This window comes from Clarias gariepinus, chromosome 15, assembly GCF_024256425.1.
Source record: "Clarias gariepinus isolate MV-2021 ecotype Netherlands chromosome 15, CGAR_prim_01v2, whole genome shotgun sequence".
Classification (NCBI taxonomy): domain Eukaryota; kingdom Metazoa; phylum Chordata; class Actinopteri; order Siluriformes; family Clariidae; genus Clarias; species Clarias gariepinus.
In genome coordinates, this window is record NC_071114.1 from 12,960,960 (window position 1) to 12,980,957 (window position 19,998).

General features: G+C 35.0%; 1 protein-coding gene across 5 annotated transcripts in view; it reads right to left on the reverse strand.

Annotated features, from left to right (window-relative positions):
• LOC128542841 (kinesin light chain 1-like) overlaps window positions 1–19,357 on the reverse strand; it is a 25,888-nt gene extending 6,531 nt beyond the window's left edge. For 2 of the 5 annotated variants that reach the window (XR_008365687.1, XM_053512954.1), the window contains exons 1-13: window positions 19,166–19,357; window positions 13,727–13,984; window positions 13,139–13,369; window positions 9,954–10,035; window positions 9,597–9,825; window positions 8,745–8,832; window positions 8,426–8,527; window positions 7,786–7,959; window positions 7,188–7,287; window positions 5,552–5,586; window positions 5,412–5,467; window positions 4,866–4,974; window positions 1,621–1,725 (exon numbers count right to left, since the gene is read on the reverse strand). Coding sequence is in view for 4 of the 5 variants with exons in the window: in XM_053512954.1 (XP_053368929.1) it covers window positions 1,621–1,725; window positions 4,866–4,974; window positions 5,412–5,467; window positions 5,552–5,586; window positions 7,188–7,287; window positions 7,786–7,959; window positions 8,426–8,527; window positions 8,745–8,832; window positions 9,597–9,825; window positions 9,954–10,035; window positions 13,139–13,369; window positions 13,727–13,975 (1,560 nt within the window). In the remaining variant the exon portion in view is untranslated. Of the gene's footprint in view, window positions 1–1,620; window positions 1,726–2,616; window positions 2,899–4,865; window positions 4,975–5,411; window positions 5,468–5,551; window positions 5,587–7,187; window positions 7,288–7,785; window positions 7,960–8,425; window positions 8,528–8,744; window positions 8,833–9,596; window positions 9,826–9,953; window positions 10,036–13,138; window positions 13,370–13,726; window positions 13,985–19,165 lie in introns of those variants that run through there. The other 3 variants (XM_053512955.1, XM_053512956.1, XM_053512957.1) reach the window with 3 other exon arrangements.
• Window positions 19,358–19,998: the final 641 nt, after the last annotated feature.

Here is a 19,998-nt window from a genome sequence, read left to right on the forward strand (position 1 = left end):
CTATATGTGTATCTTTAAGTGTTTCAGGCTCCAAATATTTGCATTTGGGTCTGTATTTGGATTTAAACAGAGTTGGGAGTGGACCAAACCAGAAGCATTGTAAATTCCATATTTTAGATATGCTACAACACTGTTTGTTTTTGATGGTGCTCATCCATTTTTTTCATTTGTTCTGGCCCGCAGTGTATTTTTATGAATGGATTTGGTTCTACAGTATTTCCCAAAATGTACACAAACTCTCAGCCTAATTTAATCATGACCAGGTTGTTACTGAAGAGGAATACAAACAGAATATACTCCAAATAAGTAATTCAGCTGGTGGGAAGGTCAAGGATCTTGCTCTTTGGCAGTCAGGGGATTTAAGCTTTTAAGAACAGGATTGTGCCCACACTATCCCCCAAACCCCAAATATGACAAACTAAAATTAACCACATGGCCGTTTATGCCTTTTTATAATAATAAGGTGCTAAATAAGTATGGGGTGGAGCACACAAGTGGTGCTTTGGCTAGAGAAAAGAGCAGAGGTACTTCTAATGGCCCAGATTGGATTTTTCCAGTCATATACACATCCTTTTCTTAAAGAAACAGCTAAATGAAAAAATATATTATAATTAAATTATTTAATGATTATACATTATTTAAATTTATTATTTTATAATGTATATATTTGACATGATTCTATAGTATCTCATTGAATCTATGACATGAATGTAATTAACTGCACTACGAAGCAGTCGTCATGGACACATAGAGTTGGTTTAGCATCATTCTGCCTCTAAGTCAGCTGGAACAGTGGTGTAAAGCTGGAGATATTGAAGGTAACAATATAACTCCATTTTAAACACGACTATACAGACTGTCTCTGATAATACACATCATTGTTTATTTTAAAATGAAATTATCTTGCTTGAGAGGCAAAGTTTAGAATTATTGTTTCAGAGCGCATAGTATGCGAAGACGTGAGCAAGTTTGCATTTTTCGCATTTGCAAAAAAAGTAATAATATTAATAAAATAAATAAATAAGTTTTGGCTACAAGCATGACTTGGCTGATGAACAGAAAATGGTGTGGTTGTGATTTGTCACCAAATTATTCCTTTAAGACAGCTCTAAGGCAGGCAAAATTGAGACAAGATGAAAGTAAATGGTTTTATAATTGCGCTGAAGCACTTCACAACCTTCCTTATCTATTCAATATGAGCCACTCAGTCTTCCTGTCTCTCTCTCTCACACACACACACATCATTAATAAAGCAGTGAAGCGAATAGATAACGACTAAATGAGCACTAATGAGCTCTGAGGGGGGTTGGGCTGTATATATGGGTCAGCAGAGTGGTCTTTAAGGGAAAAAAAGTGCAATTATACCACCAACATTCTTAGTAAATACACACACAATGACACACAGTAGCAAAGGTCCACTGGGAATAAAACTTTTATCCATATTATTAGATTATTAGATATTAGATATTAGATATGTAGATATGTAGAAATGTGATTGGTTTGCAGGATAGCACAAGATCTGGTCTGTGTGTGTCTTTGTATGCTGCTGACTGAATAACATTGTCCTGTATATTTTATTATGTACAGTATTCATGTCTATCCATGCTGAAAAGCCCTTACCCCACTCAACTCAATGTTGCCATCATCTCCAGCTTCATATTTAACACTGTATTGAGAAGAGCTTCTTCTACGGCCTGCATCCTTTAGAGGCTCCACTGTGGCTCCCTGATGCAGACACATACAGTATGCATAATTAACAAAGCTGTTAAGGCAAAAAAAAAAAAAGGTGTAGATCAATGATGGAATTTCCTTTGTGAACAGAACTGTATCAGAATGTAAATTATATCCCCTATATACTGTATATATAATGCACTAAATAATGCACCTTTATTATTTATTTATTTAAAAAAAAGGCCTCCGTTTTAAGGTAATAAATATACTGTAGATCGTTATAGATCTTTAGTATTAATATATATTTAAATAATGCACTAAACAATGACAACAAAAGCACAGTATTAATGCTTTGAAAAAAAAGATTAGGGCTTGTGTGTCAAACAGAGCTGGATAATACTGCTTGAAATGCTACTAACTTTAAAGGTAACTCTAATCCAGGTCCTGTTCATGACATGGGCCATACCTGCAGGATAAGTTTATTTCTAAGCACCTAGAATGGATTGTTCAAAAAGTTTAATCTGGATTATAATGATCCTGCTTTGGAAATCCCATGGTTTGCTCTCCAGGATCAGGTAATCCGTCTTAATTTTCCGCTGGTTGTTTAAAGGATTACCCTGCTCCCCAGATATAAACTTTTTAGGGTTAGCAAATCAGGATTACCAGTGCTCTAAAGCGGACTAGACATCACAATGCAGACTAGTAGTTATGTCAAGAACAGAAGGTAGAATAGTGTTGTTGTTGTTTTTTAACAAACCCAAAACAGCACAATAGAACAATAAAAAACTTTTTTAAATGCTTTTAAACAGTCAGATCTCTCCTGTGACTAATATTTAAATACAAATAATAAAATTTAGCCTACATCATTCACCAATGTGTAATATGTGACAAATGTAATAGGTAATACATAGGCCTCTTTTTTTTTAAGAAAATAAATCATTTTTAGACCTTGAGCATTGATTGATTTAATTAAACATAAGGCAAAACTCATCAGCTTATGGATACTTATCGTTTGAAAAGACCAATTCCCCAGCCATATGGTTTAGTCTTTCTCAGAGGACTCACAGAGAACCACGACATGGCAGGTATTGTCCATTAACTTGACCGAAAGTTTGAGGTTGAGAATACAAATCCAGTGAAGCAACCGACCACTGAAGAACTGTATGTTTGATTTGGATTTGGAAATGCAGACAGTTGTTGGTGACGATATCGGAGTGAACAAATTAACTGTAAATGATGTTGGAAAAGCTGTTTTAATTGCATTGATCAGCCAATTTGATTAATTCCCAAGAATGACCATATTGTCCAAACCAAGTGCAAGATTTCGTTTTTGCAGAACATGTTCAATATTATTCACCTCATGAAAGGGAGTGGGTGTGCATTAAAAAAAATAAGAGCTCAGCATCAGCATTCAACTTGTGGGTGATGCTGACCTGATCATCTAAATCTGCATAAGTGGCCCTCTGGTGTCAGAATCAGAGACCAGATGTGCAATAAGAGATGCAATTGTTAAAAATGACTTTTCAATGGTTCATTAATCTTTGTCATAGTAATTAATATACAGTGTTCATTGACAGGTGAAATATTATATATTATTTTTGTTTAAGAAGTATTTGAGAGATTTGGGGTGGAAAATTCTCCTTCTTGTGGTAGGTTTCTTGCCTGCCATGCGGAAGGTCTGGGTTTGATTCCCAGCCAATGACCAATCCCCAGCTACTGGAGGCAGTGCTGGTCCCAAGCACAGATATAGGATTTGGAGGGTTGAATCAGGAAGATATATAAATACTGATACTTAATTTGACAAATGTTTAAGTTTTATCCCATTTGGGCATTAAAATCCACCCTCCTCCTATCAGGAAACTCAAGAATTTTTTTATTTTTAACTCAAAGTGTCCCCATTCTACTAAAATATATTAAACACCACATACTGAAGGTTCAATCCAGATCTTATTCAGTATTCCGTTTTCAATATTTGATCCAATAGAATAGCCAAATCCAATCAGATAAATCAGAACCACTGAGCCCTGGCACTCTATTTTCATGTGCAGATCACCAAATTCATGTGTCAGGTAAGAGCTCTTACAAATACAGCAAAAAGACTGAATAACACATTAAAAAGGGTTTGCAATAAAACCTAGCCAATTTTTTTATTAATAATAAATAAATAATAAATAATAATTAAAAAACCCAAACACGATTCTGAACAGAGATGAATCATTCACATAATGCACGTGTACCGGTACACATGTCTACTCAAAACAGTGCAGCTGATAAACAGCCTAAAGTTAGATTTCTTGGTATATAAATGAATTACAGGGATAAACAGTTTTTTTTACTAAAAAATATTTTATCTTAACAGGGGGAAAAAAATATGTTTAGACAATAAAGTAAAAAGAATGTTGTTGCTGTTGTCATGCTGCACGTATAATTTATTTATGTTCATTAATAATTTAAAATAAGAAATAACTGAATGTAAATCAGGTGACTCATCTCATGAATGTTGGCTGTGGGATAAAAATCTGATAATGCAAGCACTGCAAAAATTTACGTCTTAGCATGTTAAAATTGTATCTATTATTTCTTGCTATTATGAGGTTACAATAAACTTAAACCAAAAAAAAATTAAGGAGCAAATATATCTGCCAATAGAATAAAATAATCCTAACCTAGTAAAATATGCCTAGAAATAATGTATTAATTATTATTGTTAATAGAGATATATTTAACAGTTGACTAGAATAAAGATGTGTTCATGTGCTAAGATGTTAATTTTGCAGGATACTCTTAAACAAGGGAGGCCAATAAGAGTCCTGAATAAGAGTCCTCAGATAAGCACAGGAAAATCTTTATGATTACAGAAGCAGTCCTTATGATGTAGAAATTTACAATATTTAAGCGAGATTATCCACTGAAGCAATAGACTCTGGGCACACACTAGAGCAGGTCTTTAGGAAATCCATGTAGGACCAGCTAGTGCAGTGGAATATGAGGACAGGATGGATAAGAGAATCAAGATAAACAACTGAGTTGTTACAGTAAATAACTATACTAAGTCAGAATGGTAGTCATTAGAAACAGATGTGTATAATTAGAAGTAATAGGTCATGTGACAGATCAGGTGATTTGTTAATAGATTTCTTAGAATGCTGGGAATTTGCGGTTGATTATTTAGACAAAGCAAATGTGACAGTGACCTGTTTGCATGTTCTCATGGCGTACTCCTCCATAATTTCCGCCGCTTCATTTTTGCCTAGATGTCGATACAGAGCTCCAAGACTCCGCATGGCGCTGTTTATTATGGGGCTATAAATAAAAATCAGACACATTTTGTCAACACACTTTGTCTAAGCCTAAACCTCAGCAAAGGATGTGAAAACTTTTGAATATTTTATTCTGTCTCTACAGCTCTACAGTTTTCACAATAAACTTGTTTTAAACACAGTACTTTTAAGAGTCAAGCTTTAACCCCTTTAAACTTCCAGCATGTGTCAGGTTTCTCACTACATTTCTATATTATTATTTATTATCTTCTATGGTTATTGAATAATTCACAGTAGGTCGTAAAAAATATGTCTTAAGGATCTGACTAATCAGTGGTTAAATAAAAATATAAAATACACGAAAAATATACAAACACACTGCTTCTGTAACACAGAGCTGTAATCAGACGAGAGCTTTATTGCAGAAAGGATCTGCTTGTGTGGACTTGGCACATTGTGATTAACTCTTGTTGTGCTTACCTTGTCACCTGACAGCCTCTATATTCAACATAATGAATGTTGTTTACCGCAACGCCCTGAGGATGAAAAAGTGAAGAATAAAAACAACAATAGACGTGATGATGTATATAGGGGAAAAAAGTAACCATAGGTTCTCTTACCCCCTCAGCATACATCCAGATGGGTTTGGTTTGAGCTAAAAGGAAAGAGACAGGGATGCAGGTTTAAAGCTATAACCTAACTATAGTGTGGCCATGATGGATTACCCTGAGGATACGCGTACTGCTGACCACAAGTCTAAAGTGTCAGGCAGATACAAATAACCGAAATAACATAAAAACAGACTTCAGTTAAATGTTTTAGAATTAAAAGAAGGATAAAAAATAATAATCAGGAGGAGAAACTCAATCACAAGCTGATTTATTGAAACAACAAAATCAATAGAATCAATTTAAATCATCACAATAAATTAGGACCATAAGCACAACATTATATACAGTATATTGATCAGACAGATTGTGTGTATGATGACAAAGAGGAAAAGCTGAAGCAAAAGTAACATCAGTTCAAAGAGGAAAAAAATAAATTACAAAAAGAGAAGTAAATAAATAAATGGGTAAAAATACACATAAAAAACATTTACAGTACAGATACAGTCATGTTACTATGTATACTTTTTACACATCAATTATAATTACACTTAATAAAAATTATTATTATTATTGTTATTATTATTATTATTATTATTATTATTATTATTATTATTATTATTAAAGAATGGTTGTGGAATGTCCACAAAACAAGTTAGTTCCTGTAATTAATAACATTATAACTGCTAGAAATATTACAAAAGTAAGCAAAATCCTTCAACAAATGGCAAATAAATGTCTTATCACATAAAAACCTTATATGAAGGAACTTAGTACAGTACTTACTTTTAAAATCACAGTGGTAAGCTGTTATGGTAAAATGATAACTCATTGGAAGGGAAACATTAATATAACCCTGTCATATACATAGTAAGTCAACTACCTTTTTCAGTTATGCTGTTACCACAAATTAATCAAAATTGGAATTTAACCTTCTGACCTATCAGTATAATAGTATGGCTTTTTTCCCATACATGCTCCATTATGCTTTATATGAAATGTTTGTTTAAGTGAATTCCTGTAAAACATTTGACCTCGAACGGACATTATGGTACAAACTTGTTATATGGCGTCTATGACAAATTCCTTCAAGTTAGCCAGGTATGACAACAATGAAACTTTTAGCAACAGCCTGTCTTCAGAACATGAAGTGGTCGCTCAATAATCAGCTCGAGCTTCTCTCAGCCAGGTCTTGGGCTGACGTAAATAACATTGCAGAAAGAAACAGACAGAGCGTGAGAGGTCCAGCAGTAAGGAGGGAATAAATTACTTCAAGAGAAACATAAATATGATCATTAATCAATGATCTAGTGATCTTGGAAAAGGCAATAAAATGTAGAACAAGAATAGTACTGCACTTTCTAATTACTACATTCGCAGAAAGGTTTAGGGCTTAATATGTTTAGTGTTCAGTGATGATGCATGGACAACCTGGCACACTCGTTAAATCACAAATAAACGCTCTTTTTGGGGAAAAAGAACATTAAGCAGCTTCTGACTTGATCTTTGTTAAGCTTACTGTAACTTGTATTACTTTTTTATCTCAATACCAATGTGGATTATTGTCCGTACGTCCATTGTTTCTCATGGCAGTTCTTCCAGTTGTGAACAGATTGGAGAATCTTTGCTCAGACAGCAGAATACTCACCATCTACTATCCCAAACTCCTTCTTGTGAGCCTGTGTGAGAATCTCTTTGTACAGAATCTCAGCCTCCTTATATTTACCCTGTTTCAGATAGCATGAGGCCTAATAGAAATGTGAAGAAAAACAAAAATTTGTTGTCTACACAATTACAGCGATATGTTTGAGACTTTCTATGTCAAGTCACACAGTTAGTCATGAAGTACAGCTGTTTGCGTTAATTAAGCTCTTCTTTGGAAAGGCTGCATTGCATGTGGTTGTCATACTGTTTACAAATCTGAGCATGCTTTTAATCATTACTAGGATTAAGTACCTGTTGAGGCTTTTGCTACTGATGTTGTGAAGATGCTAGGCAAAAAATCCCAGGACTTGTTTACAATAATTTGTCTCAAATATAATGCAAATGCTAATTTAAAGGAAAGGAATTTTCACATATGACAGTATAGTTCACAAACTTTGGGTGAAAATCAGGCAAATTACTGGGTTCTTGCACTAGCAAGAGGGAGAACTGATCACGTTTAATGCCTCAATGACTTATGTTGTGATTTAGGTGGTTGGTTTTAGTAATAGAGGAAATGTGTTGGTGCTAGTGTGGGTACTTACCAGATTGTTCTTTGTTTTGGCAATATTGGGGTCATCCTGACCCAGGTTCTTCTCGTAAATGTCGAGGGCTCTGCAGTAGTAATACTCCACCTCATCATATTTGCCTTGGTTTTGACAAACCAGTGCCAAGTTATTTAACTGCTTGGCCACATCTGCATGATCTCTGCCCAGGACCTGGTAACCAGCAAGTAGACATTTTATTCAGCAAAAACAAGCACAAATATTAGAATCCAAATGTGCAAAGCTGTTAGAAATATCGACGGAGTGATGAGTGATTATAATTTGATTATCTGTTACATACAGCGGTATGTATATGTTGCATTTAGAGAATAAGGTTAAGCAAAGTAAATAAAAGAACCGACATTTGTAAGTATGAGTGGAGACATAAGGGTGGACCTCAGATTATGATCATACTTTGTTTATGATTGTGTCATGATATTTCCTGTTATAAAAATAAGCAATTAATCTTTATATAAAGAATTATTAAAAAATCCAGGAGCATATATATATATATATATATATATATATATATATATATATATATATATATATATATATATATATATATATATATATATATAAAATTTTTATTTATTTATTTATTTATTTATTTATTTTTCCAAATAATTACATAAGATACCTTCTCCCTCAGCTCTAAAGCTCTTTTACATAGTGGCTCTGCCTCCGCGTACTTCCTCATCTTCCCATGCAGCACTGCAAGATTATTTAGTGTCGCAGCCACCTGCAGGTCACAGAACACACAGCTCTTAAAATAGTAACATCTGTGTGAAGAACAGTGAGAGGTCGCTGTCAAAAAGACTGGGACTAATGGAGCATGACCATGGTATGGAGCTGACACATTCTCAGTGAAACAATTAAAATTTCCCTTTTTCTTTTTATACTGTGAGGTTTTCAGTGTGAGTGTGTGTATATGAGAGTGCAGATGTGTTGGAACTTACCGAAGGATGCTCCTCACCCAGAGTTCTCTCCCTGATACACACAGCATCATACAGGAGACGTGAAGCTTCTTTAAAATTACTCTGGTCCCTGTAATGCAAAGACAACATTAGAAAATCTATTTAAATCAACTTTTTACTGTTATGTAACACCGTCAATTAGTCTTAAACTCTGTAAGTTATTTATCTGTAAATTGACAAAAGCAGCTTCAATTTATAATAATAACATGTCCTAGGTTAAACAGTATCAATACTAAAAAATATTGTATGTATATCAGTTAAAAGTTGAGCTCACAAAAATAAATACAGCTTTTACTCTTGATAAAATGCTGTGCAGTGATATATTTGTACACCTATTATGTATTGGTTCCTGTAATCACCTTAATGTAACTATAGAGCAGAAAGAGTGAAATGATACAATGTTCTATTAATAAAATATTAAACATATACAATATATGCATATTAATATATAATCCGCTGTAAAACAAACAGCCAAAGATGCAAGGAGGAGATATAAAACAAATTATAACCCGGTCATTTTTAACCTAAAAGTAATAAAGAGAAATAAAAGTGTTTAAAAAAATCCCTCGCCTGAAAATAATAAGTGGAAAAACCAAAAAGGTGAAATGAAACTACACGGTGATGCTACTTTCTACCCATCTCTTTACACACACACACACACACACACACACACACACACACACACACACACACACACACACACACACACAGTCTGGATTCAAATGTTATTTAGTAATGAACAAATGAAAACCTAAGGGTTAAAGATCAATGCTCATGATATATTTGTGTAGCTCCTGTTTACGTTACTGTTTAAATGTGGTTTGGAGGACTGGCCTGTATACAAGAGCGAGGATGTTGAGCATGGTAGCTACATCAGGGTGATCATGGCCCAGTGTCCTCTCCAGGTCATCCAGAGCCTGTTTACACAGTGGCACTGCCACTTCATAGCGCCCTTGGTTGGCGTACTGTATCACCAGATTATGGAGGGTTCTGAGGCGGTCAGGAACCTCATAGCCCCCCTGCTGGGCTGCTGCTGTTGCCGCTTTACTCATTTGCTGTGTTGCTGTAAATATAGACAAAATTCATTATTCCAATGAGACACACTTCTTTCTTCAGAAATAAAGCTGAAAAACACTACTGATAAAAATGCTTATTGAAAGTAAAAACAAGATAAAAGAAGAAAATTCTTACTTCCTGATTGATTTGACTCTTCATCATTGGGGAACAACTCATCCAGATTGTCTTTTGATGTCTCCTCTTTTTCCTCATCCTGCTACAAAAATGCATTGTGGTATTCTGGTCAATATCACTGATACTCACTAATAGTGTTCTTTTCAATTAATATGATGAAAAATACTTTTTTTGGAATTTACAGTAAAAATTTATTTAAGATCATATTTATGTAAAACCTTTGCATCAAATGACAAAACAGGAATTTTTGCAGGTTACATTAAACTCTCAGATAAGGGCACTGGACACTGGACCCTACTGCTCATTGCTCAATCCAACCTCTAGCAAGAAAATGATCTCAAGTATAAATTTTGATTACCAGTTTTGACTTTGTGCAAAACTCAATTTTGAACAGCAAATATATTTTTGATTCTTTTACGTTGTAAAGGTCTGCAATTGAGGGGATGGTGGAGGCATGGCATTTAAGTACAATTACAAAAAACAGGGACAGTATAGAAATCATATAGGAGTCATATTTAAGGTCTCTTCACCTCATACTATATTAAAAAACAACAGCCTCCAAAAAACAGGCTCCAAAAAAAGTCCTGTTAAACAGGTGAACCCATTAGACGTATACCAGGGGTTTTAAAGAAAGGTCTAATCCTTCTAGACATCACTCACTTAAAAAACATTACGCTTCTGTAGTGGATATCGTGGTGCTGACTCAGGAACACTTTGGTAAACCATTGCCCATTAACGCCATTTATAAATGCATCTTAAGGTGCATGGAAGCCACGCTTAATTACTGTCCAGAGATGTCAAAGACATCTCATTAGAGATGGACAACGGCACACTGGAAACATGTTCTATGGTCTGACAAGTCCACATTTTTAATTATTTTTTGGAGCAGCTATTATGTTCTCTGGGTCAAAGAGGAAAAGAACCACCCGGGCAGTTATCCGTGTCAGGTCCGAAAGCTAGCTCCAGCTATGGTATGGGGGGTGCCAGGGCCTGTTGCATGGATAAACTGCATACCTGTGAGGGCGCCATAAATACAGAAAGATATGTTTTTTTTGGAGCAGCATATGCTACCATACAGACTTTATCTTTTTCAATCTGTATTGAAAGAAACATCTTTGTATTTTCTAGCAAGACAACGCCAACCCGCATTCAGCTTGAATTACACATGTGAGTTCCAGTGTTAACCGGCCTGCCTGCTAAAAAAAGGGAAAATATGTGGTTTGTTATTAAGTGCACAGCTAAAGACCTGCATAATGGAATCATGGTGGAAACTCTCGTCAGCTAAATTTGTCCAAATGCTTAAAAAGTGTTTTTAATTATTAATGGTGATGTTACACATAAAACAACATAAAGCGTTAACTGTCAACTGTTTTGAGGATGTTGCAGCCACCAGAGTTGCATATTTTCAAGAAATAATTGAATTCACGTGGTAAATAATCAAATAATGGTTTGTTGTAGAGGTTTTAATATAATACAGGGTGAAGAGACTTTACAGATGATGCCTTTTTGGTTTTATTGCCAATTTCCATACTGTACCAACTTTTTTGCCATTGGGTTTGTAAGACATATGGATTTAGTGTAAGCACACGTGCTTATTGATGAATTTCTCTCTAAAATATAAAAAGTTTAGGAAAACACATGTCATATCAACACTCTATACTACAAACAACAAATTCTAAGAGAAAAGGAAATGAAAAACAAAGTGGGAGTGAAACCTAAGTAGGAAGGAAATGAGGGGTTTTTATAGGTACAATTCTTTCAATAGAACTATTATATTTAGCAGATGCACAGTTACCTCAGCTGTTACAGGAAGGTTATGTGAAGCTACACTGTCCAGTAATGCTACATAGCAACAACAAAGCAACAAAAACCACATCAACCAACCTGTCAGAAATGAATGTCACTGTAATGATTAATGCAATTTTTTATTTGTAATGACTTTGCTTTTATGTATAATGTCTTTTCCACACCCCAAAGCATCATAGTGTCAATCCAATTTTAACAGTTAGCATTTAGCATATTTTAAAGGTTTATTTTTGTGACGAGGTTACATGTATGGGTTGTGTGCAAAGCAGCTGCTCTGGCTTTGGTCATTCTAAAAGTGAATGTGAGATGTACACCAATCCGCCATAACATTATGACCACTGACAGGTTAACTGATAAACACTGATTACCAATTATTCACCAGCAAACTCATCAGGATCAGGATAATGGGCACTCGAAGATCACCCATGCCCGCAAGGGCCAAAGGCCAGCCCATCCGGTCAGATCACACAGAAAAGCCAATGTAGCACGAATTGCTGAAAAAAGTCAATATTGGGCACAATAGAAACTCCCCATATCCCAATCTGAATGAGCACTATTGGGATGCACCATAAACAAGTCTAATCCTTGACGTCCCACCCAACAGTCCACAGCACCCAAATGATCCACTGCCGACATCACGGTGCCAGACACCACAGCACACCCCCAGAGGTCTTGTGGAGCCACAAGGGGCCAGAGCCACCCATGTGCCATAAGGGGAACCCAAAACCTAGGTGCTTTTGTTGTTAATGGTTTTAAAATAAGAGCTAATCAGTCTGATACAGTACTAGTGTGTGGTGCAGTGAAAAATTATCCAAAATCCTAAAAAAACTATTGGCTGCTTAAAGTCTTTAAAACACATTATGTATTATAACCCATTTTGGTTTCCACCATACTGGACATGTCTTAGGGCTTACTCACTCACTAATCTTTTATACTATTTTATTCTCTATACAGGGTCGCCTATACCAGAAGACTTAGGGCATGAGGCGGGGTACACCCTGGACAGGATGCCAGTCCATCGCTGGGTACATACACACTCACACACACACTATGGGCAATTTGGAAATGTCAATTAACCTAATCTGCATGTTTTTGAACTGTGGCAGGAAACCAGAATACCCAAAGGAAACCCACCAAGCACGGGGGACATGCAAAGTCCATGCACACAGACCCAAGGTTGGAATTGAACCTGGATCTTGGAGGTATAAGGCGACAGTGCATCGTGCCACCCTAGAAAAATTACCTTAATATTAAATTAATGGTGTGTGCATTTTCCTGTTGGACTCTTTTTAAAAAATGATGATTATTAAAAATCTTTGCTTTCAGAGTTTTTTGTGGGAATTTTTGTATTCGTTATTCGTATTTGTGTAAATGTTAACCTCTGGTAAGGGTTCCTGATTGTACTTCTTAAGCTGGTTCAGGAACTCCAGGTGCTTCTTCTCCTCTTCTACCTGGACTAAGCTCTGCTCACATTTCTGCAGTTTCTGCTGAACAGTGCTGAGTTCATCCCACAGCCACTTGTTCTCTTGGCCAACCCGACGCACCTGAGCTCGCAGCTTCTGTTTCTCTGATTCCACTGCATTCAGGTGGGCTGCCAGAGCAGTCATCACCTGTAGGGGTAACACACGAGAGACATTCAGAGATGTTTCGGTACAACACAGACATGTTCGTTAACATATCCTTTAATTAAAAAAATGTCATTATAAACTAATAATCACTTTTTCATAGATCATTTTGATTGGCCAGAGGAAACTCCATTTCCTTAGACATTAATACATTCAACACCTAGAGGAATCACAACCTCATCTCCACTAAAAGCAAACTGACTGAAGTGCCCCGTTATTTATCAAAATCCAACAAGACATCTTGCTTTTTCATATTTTTTTTTTTTACCTTCTGGGCCCGTTTTTTTTTTTTTTTTTTTTTGTCTTCTAAACCTGCTTTCACTGCTTCACTACATTAATCACCTGTGCCTCTTCCAGGCCTAGCTCGATCATCTCCACGGACTTGTGCAGAAGTGAGGATTTCTCATACACCAGGCCAGTCTCCTCGTCTTTGTTCAAGCACTTGATGGTCTCCATTAGACTGTGCAGCATGACGTTGTGGTCGCTCTTCAGTGCCTCTAGGCCCTGCATCACCATCTTGGCTTTGGAGATGATCTGCTCCTGTGTTAGTCTCTCAAGCTTCTCCTCACAGCAGAACACCATTTTGGACATGCTCTCTATCTGGCAAAGAAAATTGAGTGATATGTTCACAAATTTCTTTTAGAAGTTGAATCTGCTATGGCTATAGTAATGCTTCATTGGAATTATATAACTACTTACTGTGATTGTGAAATGTCGTGCATTGTGTGTATTAATATTATTGATGTGTTAATGCAATCTGTCTTGTATAGCAGCATTTCTGCATCCATATGTTCAAAACTGTATGTCATATAATAATAATTATTAAACCATTAAATTATATTAGATATCACAGCATTGTATTAAAGATAACAAACAATAAACAAATAAATGAAAGCAAAATTATATTTTTCTTAAAAAAAGGGAATTACTGTACTGTTTATATTAAACTTTGTATTAAACTAAGAGCATACAGGATGGTTTGTAGCTGAAAAGCCCAAGTTAACATTTAATAAATAATGTTTTGCTCAACGAGGCAATGGTTCTGCCTACCCAACACTTTTAAAGAATGTAGTCAATTTTATATAAAAATCCTACACTGAATCTGTATGCATCACTCTGGGTTACATGAGTAACTCATTAAAACTTATAGGGGAATGTACCCGTGCAATTCTTTTTAGATTAGGTTTGATCGGATTAGATGGCTGTAGAACCTGTAGAAATGTTTGCAGTTTGCACCTTACTAATACAAATCTGAATCCTAAAATTCAATCTTGAAATGCTTTTCTACATGTTTATATTCTAATTTGAGCTCTAAATGGTGCATAAAGACACTCTTCTCTTTCTGGGGTATTGGGTTCATTCTGATAGTGAACAGTATATAAAGCTGGTGTGGATTTGGATGTGGGTGACACTTTGGGACATTGTTTGTTTCCAGGGGCAAAGAACTCTACCTCATGCCCAGAGTTTGTAAGTTAAGCTCTGGCTTTACTGTTACCCTGACCAAGTGGAAAGAGTAATAGAAGATAAATAAATGCATGGAACAGAAGCATATCTTGAGATGTGCTTAAAGCAAGACATTTCAGAATAGCTTTCAGTGCATTTTCAGGCACCAATTATCATTAATCATGAAAGTGTTTTTGCCCCATTATTTTCATAATAATAATTATGGCCTCTCTTTTCAAAGCAGAATTATACTCCTTAGCACTGCCTGTGAAACACTCACGTTGGTGAAGCCTGAAAGGTCTTGCAAATAAAGCCACTGTAGTTCAACGATAACCTAGAACTATCATAACCTTTTTACTAAAATATAAATCAATCAAAGTGTAATCTATCCAAAAAGTCACAACAATGATGGAACTGTTGTAAACTAGTCATTCTTTAACACTTTCTCACATGATGCAATAAGCTTTTGTGGGTTGTAATGTTAACAAGCAAAAAAAGACATAAAGACACGCCCAGCAGAACAAGCCCCTTTCTCATTCAACATAAACAGTGCATGTGTATACTGTATATACACACTCACTCATTTATTCCTCCTCTAGAACTCACATAAAGTACAGTACTTTGAAAAGGCAGCATTAAAGATTCAGTGCTGAGGACATGTGTCAACTTTAATTAAACTTCAGCTATGAGAATAAACTCTGAATGGTTTGTTTTTATTCCTCTGTAAATTTTTTTATATTTATCATTCTTGCTCTAGCACTTTAGCTTAGACAGTGTGCATGTACAGAGGTCTGGCTTTTGAGATCCCACCGAGGGTCGACTTTCAAACCAACTTCCATCCATGTTACCAGATATTATACTTCTAAGCATTAATCGAATGATGCACATGCATTTGTTTATCAAAGCAATTATATTTAAAAACGGCATAAATTCTGCAGCATTTGCACACAATGCATCTCCTGCAGAGAGAAAACAGAGCATTGGCATTCCTCCTTTGTTGTGACCACACACACACATACAGACTTAAAGCATGAGGACAGTGAAGAAGAAAAACTGGAGAGACAGCATTGGAAAGCTGAGAGTGAATATTGCATTGACCCAAACAGCAACTTGATACATAACCAGGCTGGTTATTTGAACATGCAAGTAACAATTCAGTGTGCATAAATGTGTAGCTTGTAGCTTTATATACAGTAGAGTCTATGAGGTTGTATTTAATGAAAAGACATTAAAGACTTTTTTGACATTAAAAAGCGTCAAACATCAATTCATTCTCATCAAGTAATCTAATTGGTTGAAAAGTACTCGACAAGTGATGATATAGAGCATAACAGCACTGGGTTGTTTAACTGTCAATGCAGCATGAGTTAAAGTAGGCCCACAGTACTGAGGGGAGAGCAGCTACCTGCCAAAACCCACATTCAAAAACAGTCATGGAAGCAGCACTTTTAGCAAGAAAACACATCTGATAATATTATGTCAGCTTAAACACCACTTTGTCTCCATAGTAACTGTTTCCAAGACATTCTGAATTGTTTCTAAACCATTCATGTTGTTCTGTTTATGGCTAATACGTGCTACAAAGCTATCTAGCTTCTAACAAAAAACATGGAATCCTCAATCCCTCTCTTAACCCCTTATCAATAGCCCTACTTGATATGTGGAACAAGGGACACCATAGCACACTTCTGCAGGGAGGAGAGCTAAAATAATGGTCACAGCCTAGAAACAATAGGTGCACTAACATTACCTGCAATTACTTTGGGTTCTTCAAACTCAAGTGTAATATCATAATTCCATCATTGAACAAAAACATGTTCAATATCAGTTAAAAATGTCATATGTAATATCATTTAGCAATATTATGTGCAATATTACTCATCATATTGCTATGTAAAGTCTATGTTAGAATCTGTTTCTGATACTCTTGTGTGATTATTATCTATCCTATGTCTAGTCTATTATTCTTTTATTATTATTATTTATTTATTTTAGATTTTATGTATTACTTCATTGCACGTATATACTTTCTTTATTCTTGGAACTGTCTCTGGCACAATAATTTCCTTCGGGATTAATAAAGTTTAATCTGTTATGGGCTAACCTGGTTCTTTCTAATTATAAACAGTCCTAGTTGTGCCTGAAATAAGACATTCGATATCATACATGAAAATTCATTTAGATGTTTTTCTTACAAAAACATGCCTCAGTTCTAATTCTGTAAAAAATAAACCATGACTGATGGTTATTAGCACAAAGTTAATTATTTTTCAAAAACATGGCACTCTGAAGGTTTTTTTCCTTGTCAAAGCTGTGCTGTTATAAAAAAATTAACTCATCAGTCCTGCTTTATACAGTACGTAAATGTGTGGAACGACCATAAATAATAAAGACAAAGCATGTTTTATAAAAGCTGTCGCAGTTACAGTATATTATATGACCTTTGGCACACATACTACTAGTACTGTTGACAGGTCTATACTTCTGATGATACCTTAGGGATAATAATTCCATATCTATCCTCATATTGGCTTTGCCTTCCTAACACCAGGCCATAGTCCACCATGTTATTACTCTCCTGAAAGCCCATTTCTGCTTTATCAGCACATAAACACAGACACAAGACACAAAATTACCCATGCATTACACAGCAAATTATTCCTTCTGCGCCACAGACAAATAAACAGTGCTGTTAAGAAAAAAAAAGAATAGAGTCTTAATTTATTGTGTGAAGACTATTAAGGGCTGCACAATTTCACCAAATTAAGCAAATGTATTACAACACGTTGTGATATCAATAAACCTTGCAAAGTAGTTAAGAGCAATTCATTAAAGCCACGAAAGAAATCATTTAAAACATTGGATCAGTGTACCTACAGCCCTGTATCAGTGTGTCAAACACATATACCACACAGACCATGTTCTAATGCTTTACTTAAATCAGCACTGTTTTCCTGCACTCTGAGACTGAAGCAACACCATACACTAATTAGTAGCCATGCTGGGTCATTTGTTAATCATTTACCATTGTAACTAGTGCTTTTTTTCACTAGTATCGTGATGATGACCAAATTCTGAAAATTTTCACATATCTGTAGTACAACTTCCTACCCTTCTGTTCTGCAAGGCTTGTTATTGTAAAAAGTGCCTACTGCCCCATACTTTTTTCTCCCCATATACTCCATTATATTGACCTTCTCTAAGTAAACACACTAGATTTTACCCACAATTTGTCTATATTAACATATGTATGAATGCTCTAGTAATATGTACATGAGGAAATCATTTCCTATGTAACACTGTGGCTGTGACCTCATTTTCTCATTGTTAGTTATACTTATCAGTAGTTAGCTTGAGCATTGAATCTGTAATCGTTCACATGGATAGTGATGTCATACTTTAAATCCTATTCTTTTGTGTGTGTATATATATATATATATATATATATATATATATATTTTTTTTTTTTTATTTTTTTTTTATTATTATTCCACTTTTTGGTAAAAAAAAAAAAACATTTTCTGTCTACTAAATCATACGTGGATGGATACAAACCTTTTTAAATGTTTGCAGCAGTGCATGATCTACTATGTAAATCTAACCGTTAAATAAATTGTCAATGACCATAATGAAGCATAATAAAATTTGTTCTCTTTCTTTAAAGATTTTTTTAAATTCCTCTTATTTCATCAGTAATATTTAAAATAATTTAAGAGGTCTTTAACATGCATGTAACATAAATGTGAAATTGAGCATGGGGGTTTATCTATGGTATTTACCACAAAACATAAATCCAATGAAGAGTCATTACTTTTTTTATTGTAATAAAAATAAATAGAATTTTATATTATTTATTATTTTTTATATAAATCATATTTTATAATAACAGATAATGTAAAATGTTTCAACATCAACCCTTTTGCAGGGTTAGTAAAGTATAATGAACTTTTTAAATACTTTCCACTGATACTATTCTGGTGACGTAGACTTAACCATGTTGTCAACTTTGAATGAGTCCATCATTTGTGTTAAAGGTCATAAAATTTATTTTCTTTTTCCAATTGGTTTTTAAATTAAAAAGCTTTTATTTTCACAATCATTAAATCCTCATACATTTTTAAAGCATTTTTTTATATAAAGAAACAGCAAATTGAACATAAATTGTGTCTTCCCTACCATATGCTGTTCATTTGAATAAAGAAATCTAAATTAGAATGAATTAAAGAAAAGATTTTTAAATCTTGTTGAGTAAATGTATATTTAGAGATCTAAAGGTTATATAATTGTGGTTAATAATGGTCCACATGTGTGTAAGGCTGTGAGCACAAAGAAACATACCAGTCACACTTCACAGATCAGCAGCTCAGGTCCAACAGACTGTGTGTGTGTGTGTGTCTTTGTGTGTGCGCGCGTGTGCGAGAGAGTGTGTGTGTGTGACCCAGTTAACAGCAGTCCTCTCTTGTTCCGACATCCAGAAATTCCAGCAGAAGAGACAAAGCAGAGCAGCAGCTCCAGTACACGCGGTCGACTGAGCTCTGGCCCTCTGTAGTGAGGAACAGGAGGAGGGAATTATGTTTACACAGAGGAAACGCCCAGCCGTTCACTTCCACCATAAAGTTCAGTGTGGTTAAAATCTCAAACCCGGAACACATTTATTAATCTCAGGAATGTGTTTAACTCACGTCCTCAACATAAAACCTATCCAAGTTCTCAGACACTTTAAAAATGTACCCAGGTTAAATTTTACCTTAAAGAATAACAATAAATGTCTAATCATCCATAAGTTTAAAGAGTAACAACACATTCGTTTTTCATGTTATGAAATCAATAGATTGTTAAAATATACTCTATGGGTGCTTTTTTACGTTAAATTTCTACATCTAAAGAAGATCTAAATCTATAAAATGTCTGTAGAACTTTTGCTTAGAGAAGCATCTTCTACAGATTTTTTATCCAGTTATGTAGACCTACAATAGGATTCCATAGAACTTCTGTTATGACTGAGATTTTGCAGAATTTAGATTTAGTTCTTTAATAGTATAGGACATTTTTAAGCAGACACAGATATACTACTGATCTTTGTTTATAGGACACTTCATTTTAAACAAAATGAAATATCTAAGTTAAAATCAGTCATTCTATTGGTTATTTATTCTTCCTTGCTTCAAAAG